General features: G+C 40.8%; 1 protein-coding gene across 11 annotated transcripts in view; it reads right to left on the bottom strand.

Moving 5' to 3' along the window:
• dlgap1a (discs, large (Drosophila) homolog-associated protein 1a) overlaps window positions 1-23,948 on the bottom strand; it is a 767,710-nt gene that overhangs the window by 152,769 nt on the left and 590,993 nt on the right. For 10 of the 11 annotated variants that reach the window (XM_043688191.1, XM_043688189.1, XM_043688194.1 and 7 more), the window contains 3 exons: window positions 19,326-19,540; window positions 5,429-5,606; window positions 5,099-5,339 (listed from right to left, as the gene is read on the bottom strand). In XM_043688191.1, the coding sequence (XP_043544126.1) occupies window positions 5,099-5,339; window positions 5,429-5,606; window positions 19,326-19,540 (634 nt within the window). The remainder of the gene's footprint in view (window positions 1-5,098; window positions 5,340-5,428; window positions 5,607-19,325; window positions 19,541-23,948) is intronic. The other variant, XM_043688201.1, reaches the window with a different exon arrangement.

Raw genomic sequence — 23,948 nt, 5'->3', positions numbered from 1 at the left:
GGAAGAAAAAAAGGGAATTGAGGGGTGACTTCTTTACACAGAGGATGGTACGCATATGGAATGAGCTATGAGCGGAAGTGGTTGAGGCAGGTACATTAACAACATTTAAAAGGCATTTGGAAAGATCCATGGATAGGAAAGGTTTAGAAGGATATGGGCCAAGTGCAGGGAAATGGGGTTAGCGTGGATGGTAACTTTTAATTGGCATAGACCAATTTGGGGTGAAGGGCCTGTCTCCATGCTGTGGGTCTCTATGACTGTTCAACTCTATCCTGAGGAGTCTTGGCAAGATCCATGTGGAAACGATGTTTCCTATTGTGGGAGATTCCAGAGCTGGGGATTACTATTTAAAGTAAGGATTACCCGTTTCAGACAGCTACGAGAAGAATTTCTTTCCTCTCAGGAAGTCATGAGTCTTTGAAGTTTTCTTCTTTAAAAGGTAGTGGAAGTCGAGTTGCAATCTTTTTAAGGCAGAGGGAAATAGTTTTTTGGGAAACAAGGAGGTGAAATGCTATCACGAAGAGGTGACAATGTGGAATAAGCAGCTTAGCCATACAGGGCTGGCTTCAGAGGTGAGGTGGCTTATTTCTGTCCCTAATTCAGATTTTGGGATGTAGGGTAGAAACTGTGGCAGTCAATTTGTGCATGACAAACAGCAATATGAGTCTAGATTAGAGTGGCGCTGGAAAAGCAAAGCAGGTCAGGCAGCATCCGAGAAGCAGGAAAATCGATGAAGGGCTGATGAAGGGCTTTTGCCCGAAATGTCGATTTACCTGCTCCTCGGATGCTGCCTGACCTGCTGTGCTTTTCCAGCACTACTCTAATCTGGACTCTGATCTCCAGCATCTGCAGTCCTCACTTATGCCAAGCAGCAATATGATAAAGTTTGGATAATCTGTTCTTAGTTTTGCTGCCTGAGACAGAGAGGTTGATGAGGATACTCTTCAAAATAATGCTGCATGGCTTTTTCACATGCACCTCAGAGAAAGAATGTCAAGAAACATTTGCTGATTTTTGCTCTTTCATCTCACTTCTGGGTTTCCTGCCCAATTACAATGTGGGGGCATGATGCCAAATTCTATACTACCTTTTCAGGCTACAGTAATTGAAGGAATGGAAAGGAGGTAAGGGAAGCTTGCAATCTATTCTCCTGTTCCTGGCTCCAGAGCTCTCACTTATCCCTAATCCTCAGAGACAGTGCAGCAGCGAATTGTTGCTTTCCAAGGGGGAAGACATCTGCTTCTCATATAAAGCAACAAAAGTGACTGAGAAGATGAGCAATAGGACTCTGGTTCCTCAAACAGGACATAGTGCCCTGAGAAACACAATTGACTTAGAACGGCAGAAACACTGAATACTTCTCACTTACAGTTGCCAATTCCTGCACTGTGTAGTCTTTAGTCTTCTCCTACACAACACACCTCAAACCGACATACCTTGCAGCTCCCCTCTCACCAGGAACCTCTGCACATCTCTATTAGAACAACCATTACTAATACAAATCTGCATCATACTAACATCTTGCATCCATGCCTCATAGTGGCCCATGACAAATGTTGTTAGTGTGTCCCCACCATACAATCCATTTTTCACACACTTCTGTGACACAATAGTGGGGTGAGAGCCACTGGCAATGCATGCTTTCCAGTTCCACTAGTTCTACAATGTAGGACATCTTGCTCTAAGAAGCATCAGATGCTTGACCTGCAATGACAGCCTGACTAATTGAGCAAAGTGATCCTCTGCCTGTGTGGAACCTGTATTGGCATATCTCCCACTCCAAGCTGGATCTCTGGGTCCACCTCTTCTGCTCTGTGGTGCAGCATGCGACTGCTGAAGAGAAGAAGAGGAGAGGACTGCTGCTCATGGCATTGTTGCTACTCTAGCTTTTCCTCAGAGATCTACAGGCAGATTTACGCTAGCTGCTTCCAAACTACAGTGAAAACTGTCATTGAGGAAGGAGAAAGTGAGGACTGCAATGTGGCACTGGAAAAGCACAGCAGGTCAGGCAGCATCCAAGGAGCAGGAGAGTCGACATTTCAGGCATAAACCCTTAATCAGGAACAAAATAAGGGAAGTCGTAAGCAGAAAGAATTATTTCCAAACCATTGGTTAATCACGGGTGAAGCAGTGAAATCTGGCTCTCTGGACAAGTGCTGTGATCACAAGTCTTTTGCATAGCCACCTATTAAGTTTCATTATGTAAATGTTCTTCTCTTTGAACAACTGCTCTTTGCTCTGTCCTCACCTTGTTGGCCATGCCCAGTTTCACACAGAAACATGGGTTTCAGCTCAGGAAACTCTGTAACTAACTCTGAGTTAAACCAGTGACTATCTTAAATGTTTAAATTACTTACCTGACAACTTTGTGAAAGCTTCCCACTCAGTTCCAAATGCACTTCAGTAAAACTCAGAAATGGGAAAACGATGTCAGATTTCTCAATGGACAACATTTCTTGGGACCTTAACTCCCAAACTGCAACCAAAACTGCCCATGGCCCCAACTGCAGTTACAATTCTGTGCTCTGTAGGAATGCAAGTTCTGGAACATTAAACGTCACAATTTGCAAGTGGTCAATTTTCTTGTTAAACTGATAAAAGTGCAGGTGCAGACAAAGAACCATCTCAAATCAAGGTCACGTTGGTCTTGACATGAGACCGCTGCATCAATGAATTATGGAAAATGTTCTACTCCCACATAACATTGGTAACCTTTAAGACCAATCCAACAATCATTAATTTTCCAAGTCTGATGATGTCACAAACCAGCTACTGTGTCACAAAGCTGGTTCCTTTTTTCTAAAAGCTGTTCCTTTTCTCAAGGATATTGTGTCCTTGATTTTTTCAGAGTGATCATAAATGCGCTGGGCTCTCATTAGACTAGTTTGGTACAGAGATGAAAAGGATTTTGAGAGACCTGTTGTTTATTTGTAAACAGATGAGACTTCAGGCCAAAGTGGTCATGTTTTAGAAGTGACCTGTATAATGGAAGGGGAGTGGTCAGCAGTAGACTGTGTGGATAGGCTCTCTCTCTCTCTCTCTCTCTGTCCTTCTAACTTCAAACTGTAAGCATCTGTACCTTTTTATAAAAACTGCTTTTTAAGGGGTTTGATTATTGGGACTGTTATGTATATTTGGAACAGCATAATTAAGTCTAGTTTGGATAGTCTGTGTTCTGTAGGGGTTCTTTATTCTGTTCTTTGTATTTCATTGTGTAATTTTGTGAATAAATTTCTGTCTGTTTTAAAGCCTAGTAGTCAACCTAGCAACTTAACTCCAGGTAATTTTCACTGTACACTTACAGAAACAAATTGCAAAGTTATGTCTGGGTTGCCTGCTCAAGAATGTTTTGAGTGGTCTGGCCTAGTCCATAACAAATTGTGGGCTCTTTGCTCTGGCCTAGTCCATAACAAATTGTGGGCTCTTTGCGGGATTTTAAACAGCGTGTGGTAGGGGCTAGTGTCTTTATTTCAGGTGTTGGTTTGGTTGGGTAGACAAAGCCTGGGTTAGTAATGGCTCTTTCAGTCGCCAAAGGTTTTCTGGATGTGGATGCGGTGACTTTGGAAATTCTGCAAAAAGTGAATAAGATCAAGCTGCAGGAATTAGCAGACAAGCTGGAATTGGAACTGCCTGCTTCTGTGAGGAAAGGAGAGATAATTACAGCAGTAGATTAGCATTTAAACTTGCTGGAGAAACCATCAGAATCTATAGAGATGGCAAGAATTCAATTGCAAATGAAGCAGCTTGAGTTAGAGGCGAGAGATGTTTTGAGTGGTCTGGCCTACTCCATAACAACTGGCACAAAAAACATATTGCTGTGCATCCCGGAAGGCCAAAATAATTTAGTACTGTCAGTTTACTGAAAACTAGTGTGAATATTGAAGGGAAATGCAGTCTTTCTATGTCCTTATTAAATTCTGCAAGTTAGCACTATCTACATATGTCTAAATGTCATCGCAGGAAATTATGTACTTAAGAATGAAACATGTGTTAAGTCATATCAGACCCTGGACTGAGTGATGCTGGACTCTTACATGGATGTTGCATAATAGGAATGCAGGTTATGATGGACACTTTAGGCCAATAATAGGCCAATTCTACATACTACGCTCCCAATGAGTGAAACTCCATCTTAAGAATGCAGCCTTTTATATTTACTCTTTTTAAAACATGCTGTTACCTTTTAACCTTACACCAGCAAAGCCCTAAACAATCTGTCGAGTTAAATAAACTCGTTCAGTTGCTATTATGGTTCCTTTTTCTTTGCATTGCTCTCTATTGTCTAATTAGTGTGATTTTCCTTTACCGAGAGTCACACAGTGTGAAATCTGTTTGAACCAAATAAGCAATTTAGACATTTCAAGAAATAATTAGCAGCTGTTAATGGACAAAAGATATTATGGTCAACTTTACAACAAGTAAAAGCATTGACACCCTCTCAAAACCATCTGTCATCTCTAGAATTGATATGCTGCAATTCAGTCTTTAAATGAAGATAAAATACATATTTCATTGAGACAGTACTAATTTTGCTATTGAATGTATAATTGTTAGTCACAACATTCATCATTATCAAATATTACTAACAGTGTAGGCAAGAATAAATGCATTTGAGGAACAGGAGGGGTAAGTGAGAGGGTTAGTTTTGAGTTTGTGTTACAGACAGGTACCCTTATCCAACAAGGTGCAGTAGCCCAGGATTTTCCACCCATTAATGCCTGATAGCAAAAGCTTGGAACACTTCCTGATTCCATGGGATCTGGTGTATGAAGTTTGAGTAAATTATCTAAAATTGACTTAATTTTCTGAGTTTCATTTTCTGACAAGATTCTGGCTCCCAGAAGTCTTCAAATGATAAATGGGAGAATAGTGGTCTTTCTCCAAAATTTAACAACTTGGTAATCCAGGCATGTTTGACCTGAGCAATTTTGGAGAATTCAAATTTAATTCATGATTATTGGCAATTACAAAGAAGTGAAGGACCAATGCAGACAAAAAAATAAATGCTGTCCTTTTTGCTCATTATTTTCCCAATTCCGAGCCACACTCGCCCACACACTTTAGAGAGAAGGGGATTCAATATCATCCAAGAACCTACCAGTACTGCTTTGGATGGTCCTCACCGTAGTGGTTGTTCGAGGCGGTGATGCTGACCTAAGTGACAAACTTTCATCATCCTGTGAGCAGCCACGTTCAATGGCCCTCACGTAGCTGTGACTTCGCATACGGAAACATCCTGGCATAGGCAAATCCAGCGCTTCGACTGCCTGGGACTCCAGCTCACTAAATACTGACTGGCAAACAGATTCGAATTGTCCATTAACTTCCACCTCACTCACCTACAGACAGAAATTTCATCAAGTGCTATTTAGATCAGAGCACGTAAGATTACTTAAAGTTTCAACCTAAATAATCACAAATTGCCTACCTGACTGATGGTGCTCATGGCCCTCATGTAACTCTCGTTGCGAGAACGGAACTTGGGCGAGGCAAGAAGCACTGCAGGATCCAAGCTATCCAAACTTCGATTAATTGAGACTTCACTGACGGCGCGCAAGTAACTGTGGCTTCGTATTTGAAGTTTGGGAGAATGTTCGCTTGATATCCTGAGGGAAAATGAAGTACTTTTCAGTAAGAGGACAGTTTGTTAATTGTGAGCAGGAAATGTAAAAATTCAGCTGAGAAAATGATGTGTGGTAATTTTCTCTGGAAAGGACAGAAACACCCACTTTTCTTTATAAGTTATGATACAGTAGGGCATTTTCAGGAACACATGGTTTTGAAACGTAACTATTGAGGCTGTAGTAATATTACAAGATTAGCAATAGATGATGACAAATGGTTGAGTATTTCAACAATACTGTGTGGAGAATGGCACATCTAATGCTCAACCCTTTGGCCAAGGGTACATTTATATTCATTTTCTGAGTCCTAGTCCAGATCCAGACCAGCTCAGGAACTAGACACAACATTCCCAGAGCTAAAGCCTGTAGCCATGGTCCCAGAAAAACCTCTTCCGGATCAAGATGATTTTTTTTTTGTAGTCCTCAGTCTCATTAGGGATCTTTTCTTTTGAGAAAAAAAACACAACTGTGCCTTGAATAGAAGCATAGTTTTTCAACTTCAACGGAGGCATCTCTACGAAGATGTGAAACACCTCCTAGATCATTACAACCAAGAGCAGCCTTTAGGAATTTGATATAAACACCAGCCACATTTTCTGCGCTAGGTTAGATAAATGATACAACACAGAGTTTGTTAAGAATTTCTGAATACGTTATCCACAACATTGTTTATTTCTGGCTTCCAAGTATCTTAAATGAAGGTAATGGTTCAAAATGGATCCTGCATTCAGAGCAGTGACTGTCAGAGCAAATTGGTTGAAGGTACAGTATGTCATGAGTGATCATTATTCAGCCACAAGATACATAGAGACATATAGGACAGAACAGCAATTTGGCATTGAGTCTGCACCAACTGATCTACACTAATACTATTTTTCAATAGTTGGCCCAGAGCCTTGAAATTGATGACATTTCATGTGGTCATTTTCCACTTTTTTAAAGGTTGCGAGGTTTCCTGTCTCTACTGCCCTTCCAGGCAGTGCTTACCAGATTCCATCACTCTCTGGGTGAAAAACATTTCCTCATATCCCATTATACCTCCTCCCTTACACCAGAAATTATGCTCCTTTTTTATTGATTCTTCAATTAAAGAGAGCAGCTGCTTTTTATTCACCCTGTCCATACCTCTCATAATCTTATACACCTTATTTGGTTCCCCCCTCAGATGTTTTCATTCCAAACAACCAAAGCCTATCCAGCCTCTCTTCATAGCTAAAATGCTCTATCTCAGGCAATATCCTGGTGAATCCTTTACTCAGGTAAAGGAGGATGCAGGTACAGAATTCAAGAAGATGGATTATTGGAGGAGATGGATAGAAGGATTGAGGAGGCATTAGAGGTTTTGGCAGATTTAAAAGTGGACAAGTCTGGATAAGTTGTGTCTCAGGTTGCTGTGAGAGATGGGGAGGAAATGACAGGAGATCTGATCCATATTTTCAAACCTTCTCTGGCTTCAGGGGAGGACTGGATGACAACTAATGTGGTTCCACTTTTCAAGAGATGGATCAAGGAACTATAGATCAGTGAATCTCTCATCAATGGTAGGGAAAATATTGGAGTAAATGATGAAGGAGAAAATTAATTTCCATTTAGAGAAGTAAGATTTGGTCAGGGATAGTCAACATGATTTTGTCAGACTGAGGTCATGCCAAACAATCTAATGGAATTTTTCAAGGAGGGTAGTGCAGATGAGGCGAGTTATGTAGTTCATATGGATTTCATCAATGCCTTTGACAAAGACTTGCATGGAAAACTCATAAAACGGGTGATAGGAGACAGAGGATGGTGGTAGAAGGCTGTTTGTGTTACTGGAGCTCAGTGTGCAGCAGTGTACCACAAGAATCCATGCTGGGTTCCTTATTGTTTGTGAGATTTGTACATGAGAAGGGGAGAAGGGCGTGGTGATGGTAATTAAGTTTGTGGATAACGCAAACATGGGCTGGGTGGTTGACAATGAGGAGGAAGGTGTTAGATTACAACGGGATATAAATGGCTTGGTCAGATAAGCAGAGCAGTGGTAGATGGAATTTAGCCATGATAAATGTGGGTGATATACTTTGGAAGAAGTAACGAGATAGTGGTTACTCAATTAATAGAAAGGTACTATGAAGCTCAGAGAAATACAGGGATCTTGGAGTGCTTGTCCACAGGTTCCTGCAGGTGGCAGGACAGGTCAATAGATTAGATTAGATTAGATTACTTACAGTGTGGAAACAGGCCCTTCGGCCCAACAAGTCCACACCGACCCTCCGAAGAGCGACCCACCCAGACCCATTCCCCTACATTTACTCCATCACCTAACACTACAGGCAATTTAGCATTGCCGATTCACCTAACCTACACATTTTTTTGGACTGTGGGAGGAAACCGGAGCACCCGGAGGAAACCCACGCAGAGATGGGGAGAATGTGCAAACTCCACACAGACAGTTGCCTGAGACGGGAATTGAACCCGGGTCTCTGGCACTGTGAGGCAGCAGTGCTAACCACTGTGCCACCGTCATTAAAATGGGTCATTAGAATGTATATGTTTTTATCAGTTGAGGCATAGATTATAAGAGCAGGGAGCTTATGTTGGAGCTGTACAGGACTTTGGTTAGGCCATAGCTGGTATACTGTGTGCAGTTGTGGTCACCTCACTATGGGAAGGATGTGATTGCCCTGGAGGGGTACAGAGGAGATTCACCAGGATGTTGCCTGGGATGGAGCATCTTAGCTACAAAGGCCTGATAAACTTAGATTTTTTTCTTTGGAGTAGAGAAGGTTGAAGAAGGACCCAATAGACTTGTTTAAGATTATGAAGGGCACAGAAAGGGTGAACAGAAAGTAGCTGCTCTCCTCAGCTGAAGTCATGGTTTGGAGATGCCGGTGTTGGACTGGGGTGTACAAAGTTATAAATCACACAACACCAGGTTATAGTCCAACAGGTTTAGTTGGAAGCACACTAGCTTTCAGAGCGACGCTCCTTCATCAGGTGATTGTGGAGGGCTCGATCGTAACACAGAATTTATAGCAAAAATTTACAGTGTGATGTAACTGAAATTATACATTGAAAAATTGATTGTCTGTTAAGTCCTTCATCTGTTTGAATACCATGATAGTTTCACTTCTTTCATGTGTAAATCACAAAACCTTTTTTTAAAGTTGCATTCTCAGGCTAGCTGTTAACAATGGGTTACCACAATTATGCGTGGGGACACCTCCCACCTTGTACAGGGCAGGTACTCATGTGACTCAGCCAATGTTGTCTATCTTATACATTGCAGGCAAGGGTGCCCTGAGGTCTGGTACATTGGGGAAACCGAGCAAAGGCTACGACAATGGATGAATGGGCACCGCGCAACAATCAACAGACAGGAGTGTTCCCTCCCAGTTGGGGAACACTTCAGTGGTCCAGGACATTCGACCTCGGACCTTCGGGTGACCATCCTCCAGGGCGGACTTCGGGACAGACAGTAGCGAAGTGACCGAGCAGAGGCTGATAGTTAAGCTCGGTACCCATAGGGAGGGCCTCAGCTGGGATCTTGGGTTCATGTCACATTATAGGTGACCACCATTGCACGACACACACATACACACACACAGGCACTCCTATACACATATGCACATGGACACACATATACACAGACGCGCACACAGACACCCACACACACCCTTACAGACACACACACTCCCACACTCGCACATGCACCCTCTCACAGACTTAAGACACTCTACACTCACTACACATACACTTTCTCACACTCACAACCCCCAACCCAGACAGACAGACATACACACACAGACAGACAAAGACCCACATGCACACATATATTTTGTGGGGTGAATTTGTACTTGCAGGGTTACAGTGTACTTTGCTCAAAAACTGCATGCATTCATGTAAAACTCCGTTGTCTCACTTTTTAGATTAGAATCAATCTAAACATCATGGCATAGACAGAGAACACAGGGGGCTAACACCTTCAACATATTGTCTAGCTATCACCCACTGTTAACAGCTAACCCGAGAATGCAACTTTAAAAAAAAGGTTTTGTGACTTACACATGAAAGAAGTGAAACTATCTTGGTATTCAAACAGATGAAGGATTTAACAGACAATCAATTTTTCAATGTATAATTTCAGTTACATCACACTGTAAATTTTTGCTATAAATTTTGTGTGTTAGGATTGAGCCCTCCACTATCACCTGATGAAGGAGCGATGCTATGAAAGCTAGTGTGCTTCCAATTAAACCAGTTGGACTATAACCTGGTGTTGTGTGATTTTTAACTCAGCTGAAGTGTAAGTAATAAGGGAGCATAATTTTAAAGTGAAAGGCAGGAGATTTAGAGAGGATTTGAGGAAAAATGCTTTTATCCAGAGGTTGGTATGAATCTGGACTGCCCTGCTTGGGAGGGTAGTTATCATGGGAAACCTCACCATCTTTCAAAGTATTTGGATGAGCACTTGACGTGTCTAACATTCAAGGCCAAGTGTAAGAAATTGGGATCAGTGTAGTTAGTAGTTTATTTTTGGTGATACTGACTGGATGGGCTGAAGGGCCTCTTCTGTATTGTTTGATTCTATGATTCATGATCTCCTCTGCAAACCCCTTCAGTGCCATCACATCCTTCCTATAGTGTGACAACCAGAACTGTATACAGTACTCAGGTTGTGGCCTAACAAAGTTTTGGACAGTTCCAACATAACCTCCCTGCTCTTATAATCTATGCCACGACTGATAAAGGCAAATGTTCTGTGTTTTATATTAACCTGTCCTGCCACTTTCAGGGAGCTGTTAACGAGCACCCCAAGGTTCCTCAGTTCCTTGGAGCTTCCTATAGTTCTGCCATTCACTGAGTATTCTCTTGTGTCTTATAATCAAGAGTCATGAGGAAATGGCAGGAAAATGTATATGAGGAATAGCACATCATCCATAATCCTATTGAATGTTTGAGCATGCTTGAGGGCCTTCTCATGTTCCTATAGGCTTCCTTCCTCATTATTGATCACCCTTTGCGTCATCTGCAAAGTTATTTGTCATCCTCCCAACAGTCCTATCTTTTTTATTTATATATATTACCACCAATAAGAGACCCAGAACTGATCTCTGTGGTACACCAATGGGCACTGTCCTCCAGTCACACAAACAGCTTTCTACCATCAACTTCGGTCTCAGACAATCTTGGATCCAACTTGCAAAGTTACTTTGGATCCCATAAGTATTTACCTCCAATATGCTACCTTGCCAAAGGCTTTGGTGAAATCTTTGTAAAGTACATCAACTGCATTACCCTCAGCTACACACCTGATCACCTTCTCAAAGATTTCTATCAAATTTATTTCCATGACCTCCCTCTGGCAAAACCATGCTGACTACCCCCATCAAAACGTACCTCTCCAACTGGAGGTTAATTCTCTCCTTCAGAATTTTTTTCATCAGTTTCTCTACCACTGATTTGAAACTTACTGGTCTGTAATTCCCTGGTTTATCTCTGCCACCCTTCTTGAAAAGTGGAACCATACTAGCTATCATCTGGTCCACTGGCATCTTCCCTGTGGCCAGAGAGGAATTAAAAATGTAGGTCAGAGCCACTGTAACTTCCTCCCTTATCTGTCAGAACATCCAGGGATAAAACACATCCAGATCTAGGCATTTGTCCATTTTAAAACCTGCCAAAACCTCCAATACCTCCTCACTCTCCATGTCAATCTGCTCAAGAACCTCACAGTCCTTCTTCTCGAATTCTGTACCTATGTCCCCTTTCTTGCAAGTGACATACTCATTTCATACCCTACCAATTTTCTCCAGCTCTGCGCACAAATTGTCTCCTTAGTTCCCTAATAGGTTCTACTCTTTACGTGGTTATCCTCTTCCCCTTAATATAATTATACAATATCTTGGGATACCCTAATTTTACCATCAGTGTTTTCTCGTGACCTATATTCCAATTATGTTACTTGTTATTTGATTGTATTTTGTTAGAAATGTCTCAAAGCTTCCCATGAACAGGAATGACTCTGATGGCACAAGACACAAAGACCAGGAATCTATGGTGCAGGATAAATATGGATTCACAGCTCAGTTTATCACATTTTATATGAAATGCATTGGATGAGATTATTTCTGTTTACAATAACATGTTGCAAATAAATATAACCTTCCATAAATCAATGAATTCAATTTATTTTAGGAGGAACAAGGGTATTTGAAAGCTACTTGTTAAGAAAATCATTCTTTGTGATGGAATGGAACTGAAGCAGTAGATGAAATGTCCAAATTGCAACGGGTTTTCTGGAGGTCTATTGATCACAAGGTCTAGCAGGTTTCTTGCCCTACGTTATCCAACTCACCGCATTAATTATCTCTCCTCTATTCCATGATGTCTCTCATGTTTGATTTCTGCCCAGCATACCATGGTCTTGGAACAACTCACCATTCTGTAGATATCTGCTGAAAAACTGGCATCCCTTGCATCATTGCCATCTTTAAAAGCTGGTTATGTACCTGGACGAGCACTGGCATTCCAAAGATGTTCTTTCCCTTTATAAAAGCCCTATTGAGTGTTGTTTAGGGCAGCCCCTCTCCCTCACAGGTCACGTTACTCACCCCACCCATTTCAAGTGTGCTCACAGCCATTTTCTTCTTCATTGCGCGCTTTCAATTTCCACTGTGGTGTAAGGTCCACAGTGAGTGTTCCACTGCCACTGGCCTCCACCCTCACCTGCATGTACCAGGGAGCCCCCAAACATTCACATCCCATTTTGAGTAGCCCATCCCATTGACCACACAAGTTTCACATTTCCTCACGTGGCGATGTTGTCACTTTAACAAGGCTATTTTGTCCTTGAGTTTTTTGAAAGAGAGATCGTAAAGGCAAAGGTGCAGAGGGGTCCGGGAGGAGCCTATTTCAATAATGTCAGGGGAGTGGCCACTTCTTCCAGTTCAGATTTTTTCTTTTTTTGGCTTAACTGTGGTACTCACAAGATGCTGGAGACCAGGGAGGTTGCAAGCTTCAGCAAATGTTTCCTGACTGACTTCCTCTCTGAAATCTCTTTGGATGTTGTCCCCTCCTGCCTGTGAGAATCTGTGTTTAAATTTATCTTTTTGCCAAGGGGTGTGTTTATGAGAGGTTAATAGATTGGAACAGTTCCTTGGTTAAGTTGTTGTATCAGGTTGGTTAAGTTTTCCAGGAGCTAAGTTTCTCTAAATTCCATTTTCTTTTGTTTGTTTTTCAACTGTGTGTTTAAATAAATTCTCTTTTGCTTAAGGTTGAATGATTTGACCACTACATCACACCTGAAATATCCACTTCACATCTGCCTTTCAAATAAGAAAATTTTAGGATTTTCTTAAAATATTTTGATGGGGTCTGGCCTGATCCATAACCTCACTTCCTGTACCCAACCCATCTACACAGGCCTACACCTGCCTCCCTTCCCATCCAGCCCTTAGTATATGATGTGCCCATGCAGATGTGGTCATTCACTGTTTTCCCACTTGAAGCCAAGCCTGATCATGGATGACCCCCTCCCACATTACACTCACTGCAGCCATGCTTTACCTACTGCCCTCCCCTTCGCAACTGTATCCTTGCCCAGAGTCTGCAGACACCAAGTCTCATGGTAATCGCTACATTTGGTCCCCATCCCATGACCCTTTTGGTTTCTGTGGGTGGACCTGACAGATCGACCCTGGCCTGTCCCCTTACCGGAATAAGGTAAAAACAATGACTGCAGATGCTGGAAACCAGATTCTGGATCAATGGTGCAGGAAGAGCACAGCAGTTCAGGCAGCATCCGAGCTCCCTTACCTGAATGACTGGACAACCCTGGTAAGATGTGCCCAGATCTCTGACTGGTGCCTATACATCTCCCTGGTTGCCTTAGCTACAGAGCCAATGGATTGATCATGACCCACTTGAGTGCAGAGGGAAGGACCTCCTGACACAGAACACATCAACTGGACACTTGACCATGGCCAATTCCCTTAATGGGCTTATGAGGCTGCTCTTGACTTAATACATCATGATCTCCTGACTAATGGGTGCCTCTATGGACTTTGGTAAGAACTACTCCTTAAGACAAGGCTACCTGCTTGCTGCATTTGCAGTCTGTTTGTTTTCTGAGCTGTTGCTACAATTCTGCACGTGGGAGATAGACCTGGAACACTACCATACAGCAAGATGTGTTTCCCTGAATTGAGCTTCCTAATGTGTGACTATGCTCGTTGACAAAGCAATGCAAGTCCACGTGAGGTAGGGCAGGGACGATGCAGGGGTAGGCGACAAGTAAGTGAGTGCTCAGAGAGGTAGTGAGATGTAGCCTAGTCCAGACTGTAAGCTAGGTGCCTGTGCCTGTGTGCATGGCATCCCTGCTGCAGTCTTTCAATGCTAGTTGCTAGACTGTCCTGCAGTGCAAATCTGCTTCCAAATCTGTACTCGTACCAGGAAGGATTGGGAGATGCCAGCTGCCAGTGTCTGTGGGGTAGATGCACTTGAGTCTGGTATCCATTGATCATACTCTGGGTACCAGATTGGTCATAGGCAATATGAACATTGTTTGGAGCAAATGGTGAATTGAATTTGCCATACATAATGTGGTTCCTTTGTTGAGTTTTCCCCATGTCTAGTTTGTTTGGTGGATTGATAAGACAGGAAACTAAGTACTGATTAGACAAGTTGTGGCATTAAGAAGGTACTTAACATGTGTTAGTCCCTACCCTAACAATTGCTGTTGTCACATAACGAGAATCTTTCCATACCACTTATGGAAAATGGAGCGAGATGACCTTGATGTTGAGATGGCCTTGTCAGAGTTCTTGCCTGATTCTGCCACATCTAACCCACATTAGCCAGAACTCTCCAAGATTCCACCAACTGTCTTTGTTCCTCTCCATAGATTCTCTCTTGAATGGAAAAAAAGAGTAACTGCTCTGATTTTATCACATCTTTATTCATTCATGAGGCGTAGGCGATAAGGCGTAGGCAACACTGGTTGGGCCAGTATTACTTGCCCTTGAGAAAGTGGTAGTGAGCTGCATGAAGCTAGCAAAACTTGTGGACAAATTAAAACAAGCTCACTTAAGGTAATTTTCCAATATAATCCTTGTAGATAATACCGATGAAGTAATAAGTTTTAATTGCAAACAGTTCGGCTTGATATCTGCCGATTACAAAAATAGAAAGCTACCATTCCTGTTAATAGTAAGATATGTGACAAAAACTGCCTTGTTCATTCAAATCACAATAGGAAAGCTGGGGGTGGTTAGATGACTCATTGGTAGTGGGAAGAAGAAGATTGGCAAGTATCCAAAAGATGTAGGAGGCACCAAAAGAACTATACTGTCATTAGCAATGATGCTAAGAAACAGAAACAATTCTCATGTTTACAGCGATTTATGAATTTACAGTTCCTATTTCTTGTTTTCACTGTTAGTCACAACTGAATGGATATGGCTAACTGTTACCGTTGGTAACTCCAGCCTCTCTCATGTTTTTGACGTGCTTTATTTCTGTAGTCAGGCCCTCAGTTCGGGAAATTGCTCCCAAAACCCCTCCAACTCTCAGCATGTGGCTTCTCCTTTAAATTGCTCCTTGAATATTACTTCTTTGAATTACATTTATCCTAACATCTTATGTGGCTTATTGTCAAATTTTGTCTGATAACTCTCCTGGGACATTTTCCTATATTAAAATCATTTATATATTTTTTATATATCCTATATGTTTACATATATATAAAGACATATGGAATATATACACACAAGTTGTTGAACGATCTGATTGTCAGCAACTATTGTATATAAAAGTATCATATGAGCTCAATTAGAATGAAACACCAATATAAAAGCATCCGAAAATACTGGTGCTTTTTTTCATTATATGAGATTTCCAGCAACTGGAATATTTGTTTTTAAATGAATGAGTAGCAATTAAGAACATAAGACTTACAAGTAAACCATTTGTGTCTTTAAGTCTGATTTGGTTATGGTCTCATCTCTATATTATTGTCTGTCACCCATAACCCTCAAATTCAACAAAAATCTGTCAACTAATGCACTGTATAAATTCAATGTCTGAGCCTCCACTGTTTCCTGTAGAAGAGAATTCCATATACTAACTACCCTCCAAGAGGAAAATAAATTCCTCTCATCTCCATCATGTAAGGGAAAATCTTGTTTTTAAAATTCTTTAGTTGGCTAATATACATTAATTTTAATAAAACATATTACTTTTTATTCAGTATATGTGGATTTATTCACATAAGTTATCATACAACGTTGATTCTCTTTGCTTTTGGGTCTGGATGGTGTAGATTTTTCATACGAGAAGCATTTGTAGACTGGTCAAATTATTAGATAATAAATTACAGACCTACTACTTCTAAGGTTGTACTCTTTTGTTCAAATTTCCCTTAGTTGAGGAAATCAAAATCAAATCTCTTTGTCATTTAAAAATCTTCAATAGATCACCCCTCTACCTCCTAAGCTCAAGGAAATGGAAGTCATTTTTCATATCAGTCATCATTTAAGCTCACAAAGTCTAGTGTAATACTGCTGAACCTGCACTATATCTCTTCCAACACCAATATCTCTCTCCTAAGGTTAAATTACAAAAACTGAACACATGCAGATGCTTTATTCTTTCAAGGGATGTGGGAGTCACTGCCAAGGTCAGCATTAATTCAACCAGAGATGGGCAACTAGAGTATTATGCACAACAATTAGAGTGTTGTATTATTAAATGTTATGCATGGTAACAGTGTACTAGTGCATGGTAATACTGTAGATTTTTATGAGACACTGACAATAGTTATTTAATGGCTTTGTTAATTATTCTAATTACTAGAACTATTTTAAATTGCAACCTAACAAAGAGGTCTTGAGGTAAGAGAGGTCAGTTCTCAAGAAGAGTCATTTTGAACTCAAGATAGTAACTCCATTTTTATCTCTTCAGATGCGGCCAGACCTGCTGAGCATCTCCAAGCACTTTGTTTTATTTTAGATCTCCAGTACCCATAGTATTTTGTTTATATATGAGGCCTTGTGGTATAATGTTGATGAACAGCCACCAGTGTGATTCCATTCATCCATGCACTCCCAAGTCAATAAAAGTCTAGGGGAAATTCAAATGTTGTTGGACAACTCTGAACAAGCTGGTAACTTCAATGAAATTTGATCAGCTTTTAATTTTATCTCTCTCTTGGGTAAAAGTTTTTACTTCCTCATAGGTTGGGTGCCTCCAGGTTATGGAGCTTTGTATCCTGTGTACAGTCAGTTCATCCATAATGCGATGGTTATGTTCTGTGCAATCCCATGTTATAGAAAAATCACATGTTTAAAACAGCACTTCAAGTGTTGGGGCTGTAACTGCATTACAATCAACATATGTTTAAAAGTTGTCACTGTCGAAACAGCATCCCCAACTCGTCAATCGCGTTACAGTGCATTCACAGTAATGAAACATGCATTATAACAGAATGGCCTGTCTATTAAAGGTGAGACTTGATGGTTTAGATTGATCATAAAGGTTTCAAGTTTGATTCCTGGCCAATAATCAGCTAACTGTTTACACCCAGGGCAGCCAGTGCAGTGCAAACTTTAAGATGTATAAGGCCCACACACTGTAAAACAAAAATCAGTAATATCATTTCTATACAAGTTCTTCTGAGGTGATACACTTTTCCATAGATTTCCTCTGTCCATACAGAATTTTCCCACATGCAAATGCAACCAAGAAAAATAAAACCAGTAGGTTTTTGAATCCCAAAATCTCTGCTAATGCATGAGTTGTTGGGAATCATATTAGGTGTTGAGTATCTATCTGGTGCAGTCAAGGATATTGTGACTACATTTACATTCAACTCCTGATAGTCTTTTGAGGGTAGTGTACAATTGTCAGTTTTGACAGGTCTATTAAATCCTTCTCCTAGTTTATGTATTGTGCTGTAGCCACATGAATAAGCAGCTTTTCAGAATCCCATATCACTCATGCTTTACAAACTTGTGGCAAATTCAACAGACTGAAAATTGATTTTGTTTTGAAGGCTACTGCTTTTTAACAAAATTGCACTTGACCTATTATTGTCTCTGGATGCAAAGGGCAATGAGAAAGGGGGATGAGAGTTTCCACAGTGGTCACTAAAGCGATTCGAAACCAAATAAAGAAGAATTTTTAAATTGCTTTGATTCACTTAAAGTAGAGATCAAAAGTAGTTGACAAATCGCTGGAGCGAGCAGATGCTTGGCAGATGAGGTTCAATGCAGAGAATGAAAGGTGATGCACTTTGGTTGGAATAACATTGGACAATCATAAAGAGACCAGTGCAATTCTGCACGTAAATACCCAAGCTAAGGGACTTGGGTATTTACGTGCAGAGATCAATAAAGGTGGGGACAGGTGGAGGGAGCGGTTAGTACAGCAAAAAGTGCCCTCAGCTTTATTAATAGAGCCCTAGAGTATAAGAGCAAAGAGCAAAAAGCTGATGTTGAGTGTTTGTTACACCTTAGCGGAGTATTGAATACAGTTGTGACTGCCACATTACAAGAAATATGTGAATGCATTGGAGAGAATGCAAAAGTGATTTACAAGAATGGTTCCAGCAACGAGAAACTTTAGTTATTTTAGATTGAAGAAGTTGGACAGTTCTACTTGGAGAGAAGAAGGCTGAGATGAGATTTGATAGAGGTTTTCAAAATCATAAGAGGGCTGGATACAGTAGATTGGGAGAAGCTATTCCTGCTTGTAAAAGCAAAAGAACGAGAAGGCACAGATTTAAAGTGATGTGCATAAGAAGTAATAGTGATGTGATAAAAAATAAATTTTCACAGTGTAGTTAGGGTATGAAATACACTGCCTGGAAATGTGGTGGAGGGAGATTCAACTGAAGAATGTAAGAGGGCATTGGATGGTGATTTGGATAAAAATAGTGTACAAGGGTATGGGAAAAAGAAGAAGATTGACATTATTAATGATGCTTATTTGAAGAGTCAGTGTTGACACAATGGGCTGAATGGTTTTCTTCTGTGCTGTTATAATCCTGAGATTCTGTGGTTATGAAAAGGCATTTTTATTTCCAGCACTGAAAGTTCACAGTTCAAAACATTTAATCAGTTAAAAAGAGAAGTTTAGCAATAAAACAGTTATAATTATTTTGTTAAGCATTATTATTCATCTATCACAAGCTGCACTTTTAATGACATTGCTTGAAGTTTATTCTGAAGAAGGTTATTTAAGGTAATAAGGAAAATATTTCCCTTTAATCCATGAAAAATTGTTAAGTTGTGAAGTTTCAAGTATTGGATACATAACGTCTCCGCACAAATCTGGTGAAATTTTATTTTAGCCCCCAGTGGATTGCCAGAAATGTAGACACATAGTTTCAAAAACTGGAACAAGAAGCATATGTCAGGAAAAGTAATCTTGAGGTTTTCAGACTATAATAAAACCCTAACTGATTCATTAATGTCACCGAGGTGAGAGAACCTGCTCTGGTCCAGACATGACTTCGCTGTACATCAGCATGACTGACTCTGAAGTGCACCAGCATGCCACTTAGTTATATTAAAAAACGGCAGTGTAAAGTAAAAGGCCTGTAACCAACTTTGCAGTACAATAGGGATTGTCAATAAATGACATTGGTCCTGATCTTCCAAAATGAATAAAAATACAGGTAAAGATATTAGCTGGAGGTTTTTTCAAACACGCATTTCTACTTACTTGAGTGTGCTGAGCTCTGTTAGGGAAGGATGGGTGGCCCTGAGATAGCTCTCACGCCGTGCAGAAATCTTTGGAGAAGGTTTAGGGCTAGTGTCTGAGTCGCCACTGTCATCATCTCCCATCGCTTTAATGTAGCTCCCACTGCGCATTCGTCGACAGGGAATTTCATCGTCTTTGTTTTGTGGAGAATAACCGCTCCATTCATCTTGTGGAACCTAATTAAATATAACATCATAATTTGGAATACTCCTTTTCTCAATTATTTTGAAATATTGAACAAATGGAACAGTAATTGAACAGATAAATCATTTTGACCAAGCTAATATTCATATCTGGTGGAGTCAGCTATTGAAGAAAGAATACATGGCTTCATCTATGTGACAATGCAATTTGTTACAATATAAACATACCTACCACCCAACAAAGATTATTAAACAATATTGTCTTACATTTTATAAAATATATTCGGAAGAATTAAAAACAGGAAGTGCTGGAGAAGGTCAGAAGGTCTGCGGCATCCTTTGTTGCGTCTGGTTCTGAAGGTTCCATACTTGCACCCTTCATAAACCTGAGCTTATCCAACAGTCTATCTACTGTGTCCAACCTTTTACTAAGTCACATTTGCTCATCACAACTCCACGATTTTTCTTCTGGTAAGATGGTGTTGGAGTAGGGCTTCTGAGCCCAGGGCTCATCTGCTCTGTCTGCTTTTCTTTTCATTTTCTTTTCTTCATTTACTCTTTTTTTTCTTGTTTTTCCTCTTTTGTTTTACTTATCTCTTGAAGAGCTTGGGAGCTCACGGTGACAACATCAGCGGTGACGTACAGTGGTGGCAGTGTCAGAGTGAGTTTTGGTGCTTCAATGAGGTGGTCCTAGTGCCAATTTATGGCTACTGAGGCCGAGGCAAGTTTAGGTTCTCAGCAGCGTCTGCACCCAGCACAGATTCATACAGACAGAGGAGATGAGTTTGCGCCTAGTACAAGACCCAGCAGCATTGGCTGTGACAGCATGGGCAAGTAGGCCTGAAGCTCACTCACGGCATGGTAGAGTTGAGTTTGGGCCAGTGTGGTAGTCTGCATCGATGGTGTCTGCATTGGCGAGGACTCAAAGTGCAGAGGGCATCAGTGGAGGCACAATGGCACTGAAGAGTGGTGACTGTCACTTCAGCAGTGACAGGACGGCCAATGGACTTATGCCTGACCTACCCCCACCCCCCACCCCCCCAGACTGATGGCCAGTGGCAGGGCACTTAACACCAAGAACTGAAATGTTGAACACGTTTCCTTTATTTCTTTATTCTCTGCCTTTGTATTCTATGTTTTGATTTACTTTTCTGTTTTAAGATGGCACTGAAGGTTGGTAACACTATACGACACTTCTCTCCATATTTCATAACAAAACACACATGACAATAAATAAATCAAATCAAATCAACATTGGCTTCTGGTTAAGAAATTTTCTGACTTTAAAAAAAAAAGAATTTTTCTCCACAATCCATCGTCTAATTCCTCCCTATCACTGGAATGTCCTTCAGGTCTAGCCCGAAGCGTCGAATCTCCTGTTCCCTGGATGCTGCCTGACCTGCTGTGCTGTTCCAGCAATAAAGTTTCAACATCCATGAACTCTGCCTTCTTCCCATTCTGGGATCTTGCAAACCTCTGACTTTCACTGCTTCAATATGGTATCATGGTTAAAGACACTATGGGCTGGATTTTACAAAGTACCATGGTCCCACACTCTACCCCAGATTAGAAACTCAGAGGCGGGCAGAGAATGAAGTTATGGCCTGGAAGAAAAATCATGGGCCCTGGTGCTTTTCTTGTTTCCAGGAGCCTTATTCCCACCCACCCTTCACACACTTAGAATGTTCAGATTTGGAAGCTGGGTGGCATGGTGGCTCAGTGATGAGCACTGCTGCCTCACATCACCAGGATCCCAGGTTTGATTCCAGCCTCGGGTGACTGTCTGTGTGGAGTTTGCACATTCTCCCTGTGTCTGCGTGGGTTTCCTCCAGGTGCTCTGGTTTCCTCCCACAATCCAAAGATGTGCAGGTCAAGTGAATTGGCCATGCTAAATTGCCCACAGTGTTAGGTGCATTAGTCAGAGGGAAATAGGTCTGGGTGGGTTACTCTTTGGAAGGTCGGTGTGGACTGGTTGGGCCACACTGTAGGGAATCTAATCTATAGAGTCATACAGATGTACAGCACACAAACATTCCTATCAGTCCAATTTGTCAATGTTGACTAGATATCCTAAATTAATCCAATCCCATTTACCAGCACTAGGCCTATCTTTCCTCTGTAACTCTAGTTCTGAACTCCCCCACCCCAGGGAAAAGTTTGTCTATTTATCCTATCTCTGTCATAATGGAGTAATATTATTTAATACAGTTGAAGCAAGATGTCTTAGGTTTTGTCCTTTTATGTCTTTATTTATGATGTCTATTAAAAGCTCAGGTTTCAGTAGATATGCTTTACAGCTTCTTCTTTGTCAGGCAATTACACACAACTTGGTTATTCGTATTTCACTATCAGCTCCACTTCATTGAACCTCACCCTATGCAATATCTGGGCAGCAACATCAAAGAGACTTGGGCTTTGCATTTAGTGATAAATGTTTCCTCAATTTAACTTGTAATTAGCCACATTCACAGAGGCCCAGCATTGAGCAAATGATAGGAGAACAAAGTATTGCAGCTAATGGAAAACTGACAAGTAAATAAAAAATGCTAGAAATACTGAGCAGACCAGGCAGTATATGTAAGAGAGAGAGAGAGAGAAAATGCATCAATACTTCATGTCCACAAACTGCACTAGTTCTGAAAAAGGGTAACTAACTATTGGCACTCTCTTTACATAGATGCCACCAGAATTGCTGAACATTTTTAACACTTCTTATTCCTATATTAAAAAGCCACTTTTGCCAGCTCTCAAAGAAGCTTTCAGATTTTTTTTTAGCTTCTCTTTCCCCTTCAGCAAGAAACTTGACAGCAATTGTCTGAGATCTGGTTTCGCGAAATAATAAACATGAATTTAGCAAAAAAAAGTCAAAGCAATACACTAATATAAGAAATTGAATAATTAATTTAAAAAACCATCAAAAGGTGCCAAGCAGCAAAGGTAATTAATAAACATAAACATTTAGAAAATATGAATAGGCAATTTGGCCCATCAAGATGGCCTATTCCTGGTGAAGGGCTTACATCTGAAATGATGACTCTCCTGCTCCTCGGATGCTGTCTCACCTGCTGTACTTTTCCAGCACCACACTTTTCAAAGTTGGCCCATCAAGCCTACTCTGTCATTCAACCAGATCATTAATTGTATGAATGGTAGTGGAGGCTTAATCTCAGTTTCCATTTCACAAGCGAACAGAAGCTGACTGATTCCCCAGTTTGAAGCAAGTGGAAGAAACTGGAGAGGGCCTGACAGTGCAAAGTAAAGAAGCCGGGGTCTTAATGCAAAATAAAGTAGCCAGTAGATTACCATTTACGTCTTGGAAAGGCAGTTGGAACAAGAAACTAAGATCTCCAAAATCAAAAGAGTAAATTAAAGTTTTACCTCAGATTAGGTGGAGGAGAATTCTCCTAAGGACAGTGGAATGTTTATGGGTGCATCATACTAAAGTAATTGATTTGAAGATTGATGCGTTTTATAAGAGAATTTGTAGGGGAAATAAGAAGTAACCTGAATGTATAACCTTAAGTAGTTCTAAGCTATAGTGTTAGCTTAATTGTATTGGCTGCATTTAATTTTGTTCTATATATAACAAGGTTAATGTCTTGATACAAAATAAAGGTTAAATCTTGTGGCATAGCTTTATTGGTTTGGTTTCTATTTCAATGTTAACAGCCTTTAACTGGGTCATAACACTTTGTTCCTATTTCTATCTTCCTGCCCAATAGCAGGCCCACGTTAATTTTGACTGGCACCAGGCAACAGAAACTTCTCAATGCTGTGGGCTGAATTTTATCATTATATTGGGGACAAGCTGGAGGCAACCCCGCTTCAGTCTTTGCAGGATTATTAGTCACATTTCAAGGCAAGTAGGTATCGAAGTTTTATTATTTGTTCACAGATATGGGAGTTGCTCTGGGTCAACATTTATTGCACATCAGTAATTGCCCTGGAGAAGTTGGTGGTAAGCTGTCTTCTGGAACCACTTCAGGGTTGGGAGTTGTGTACATATATTCACAGCACTGTTAGGAAAGGAGTTCCAGAATTTGCCCAAGTGACAATTAATGAATCTTAGTCATGACGATGAAGGATATTTGCAGTGGGTGGTGTTCCCATGTATTTGCTGCCCTTCACTATAAACCAGCAGGTTTACCCAGAAGTACAAGCTTTCGGAGCGTGACTCCTTCGTCAGGTACCTACAAGCTATGAAAGCTCATATTTCCAAATAATCCTTGTGGTCTGTAACCTGGTGTTGTGTAAATTTTAACTTTGTCCATCCCAGTCCAATATCTTCACGTCTTTGCTGCACGTTCTTCAAGGTGGCAGACATCATGATTCAGAAGGTGCAGTTGATAGAATGTTGGTGGATTACTGAGTGCATGTTGTTCATCAATAGGGGAGGGAGTGAATGTTGAATTTGGTGGATGGGGTACCAATGAAGCAGGGT

The sequence above is a fragment of the Chiloscyllium plagiosum genome, chromosome 4 (genome assembly GCF_004010195.1).
Source record: "Chiloscyllium plagiosum isolate BGI_BamShark_2017 chromosome 4, ASM401019v2, whole genome shotgun sequence".
Taxonomy (NCBI): Eukaryota; Metazoa; Chordata; class Chondrichthyes; order Orectolobiformes; family Hemiscylliidae; genus Chiloscyllium; species Chiloscyllium plagiosum.
The sequence above is the reverse complement of the archived record's forward strand: the minus strand, read 5'-3'. Positions and strand labels throughout refer to the sequence as shown.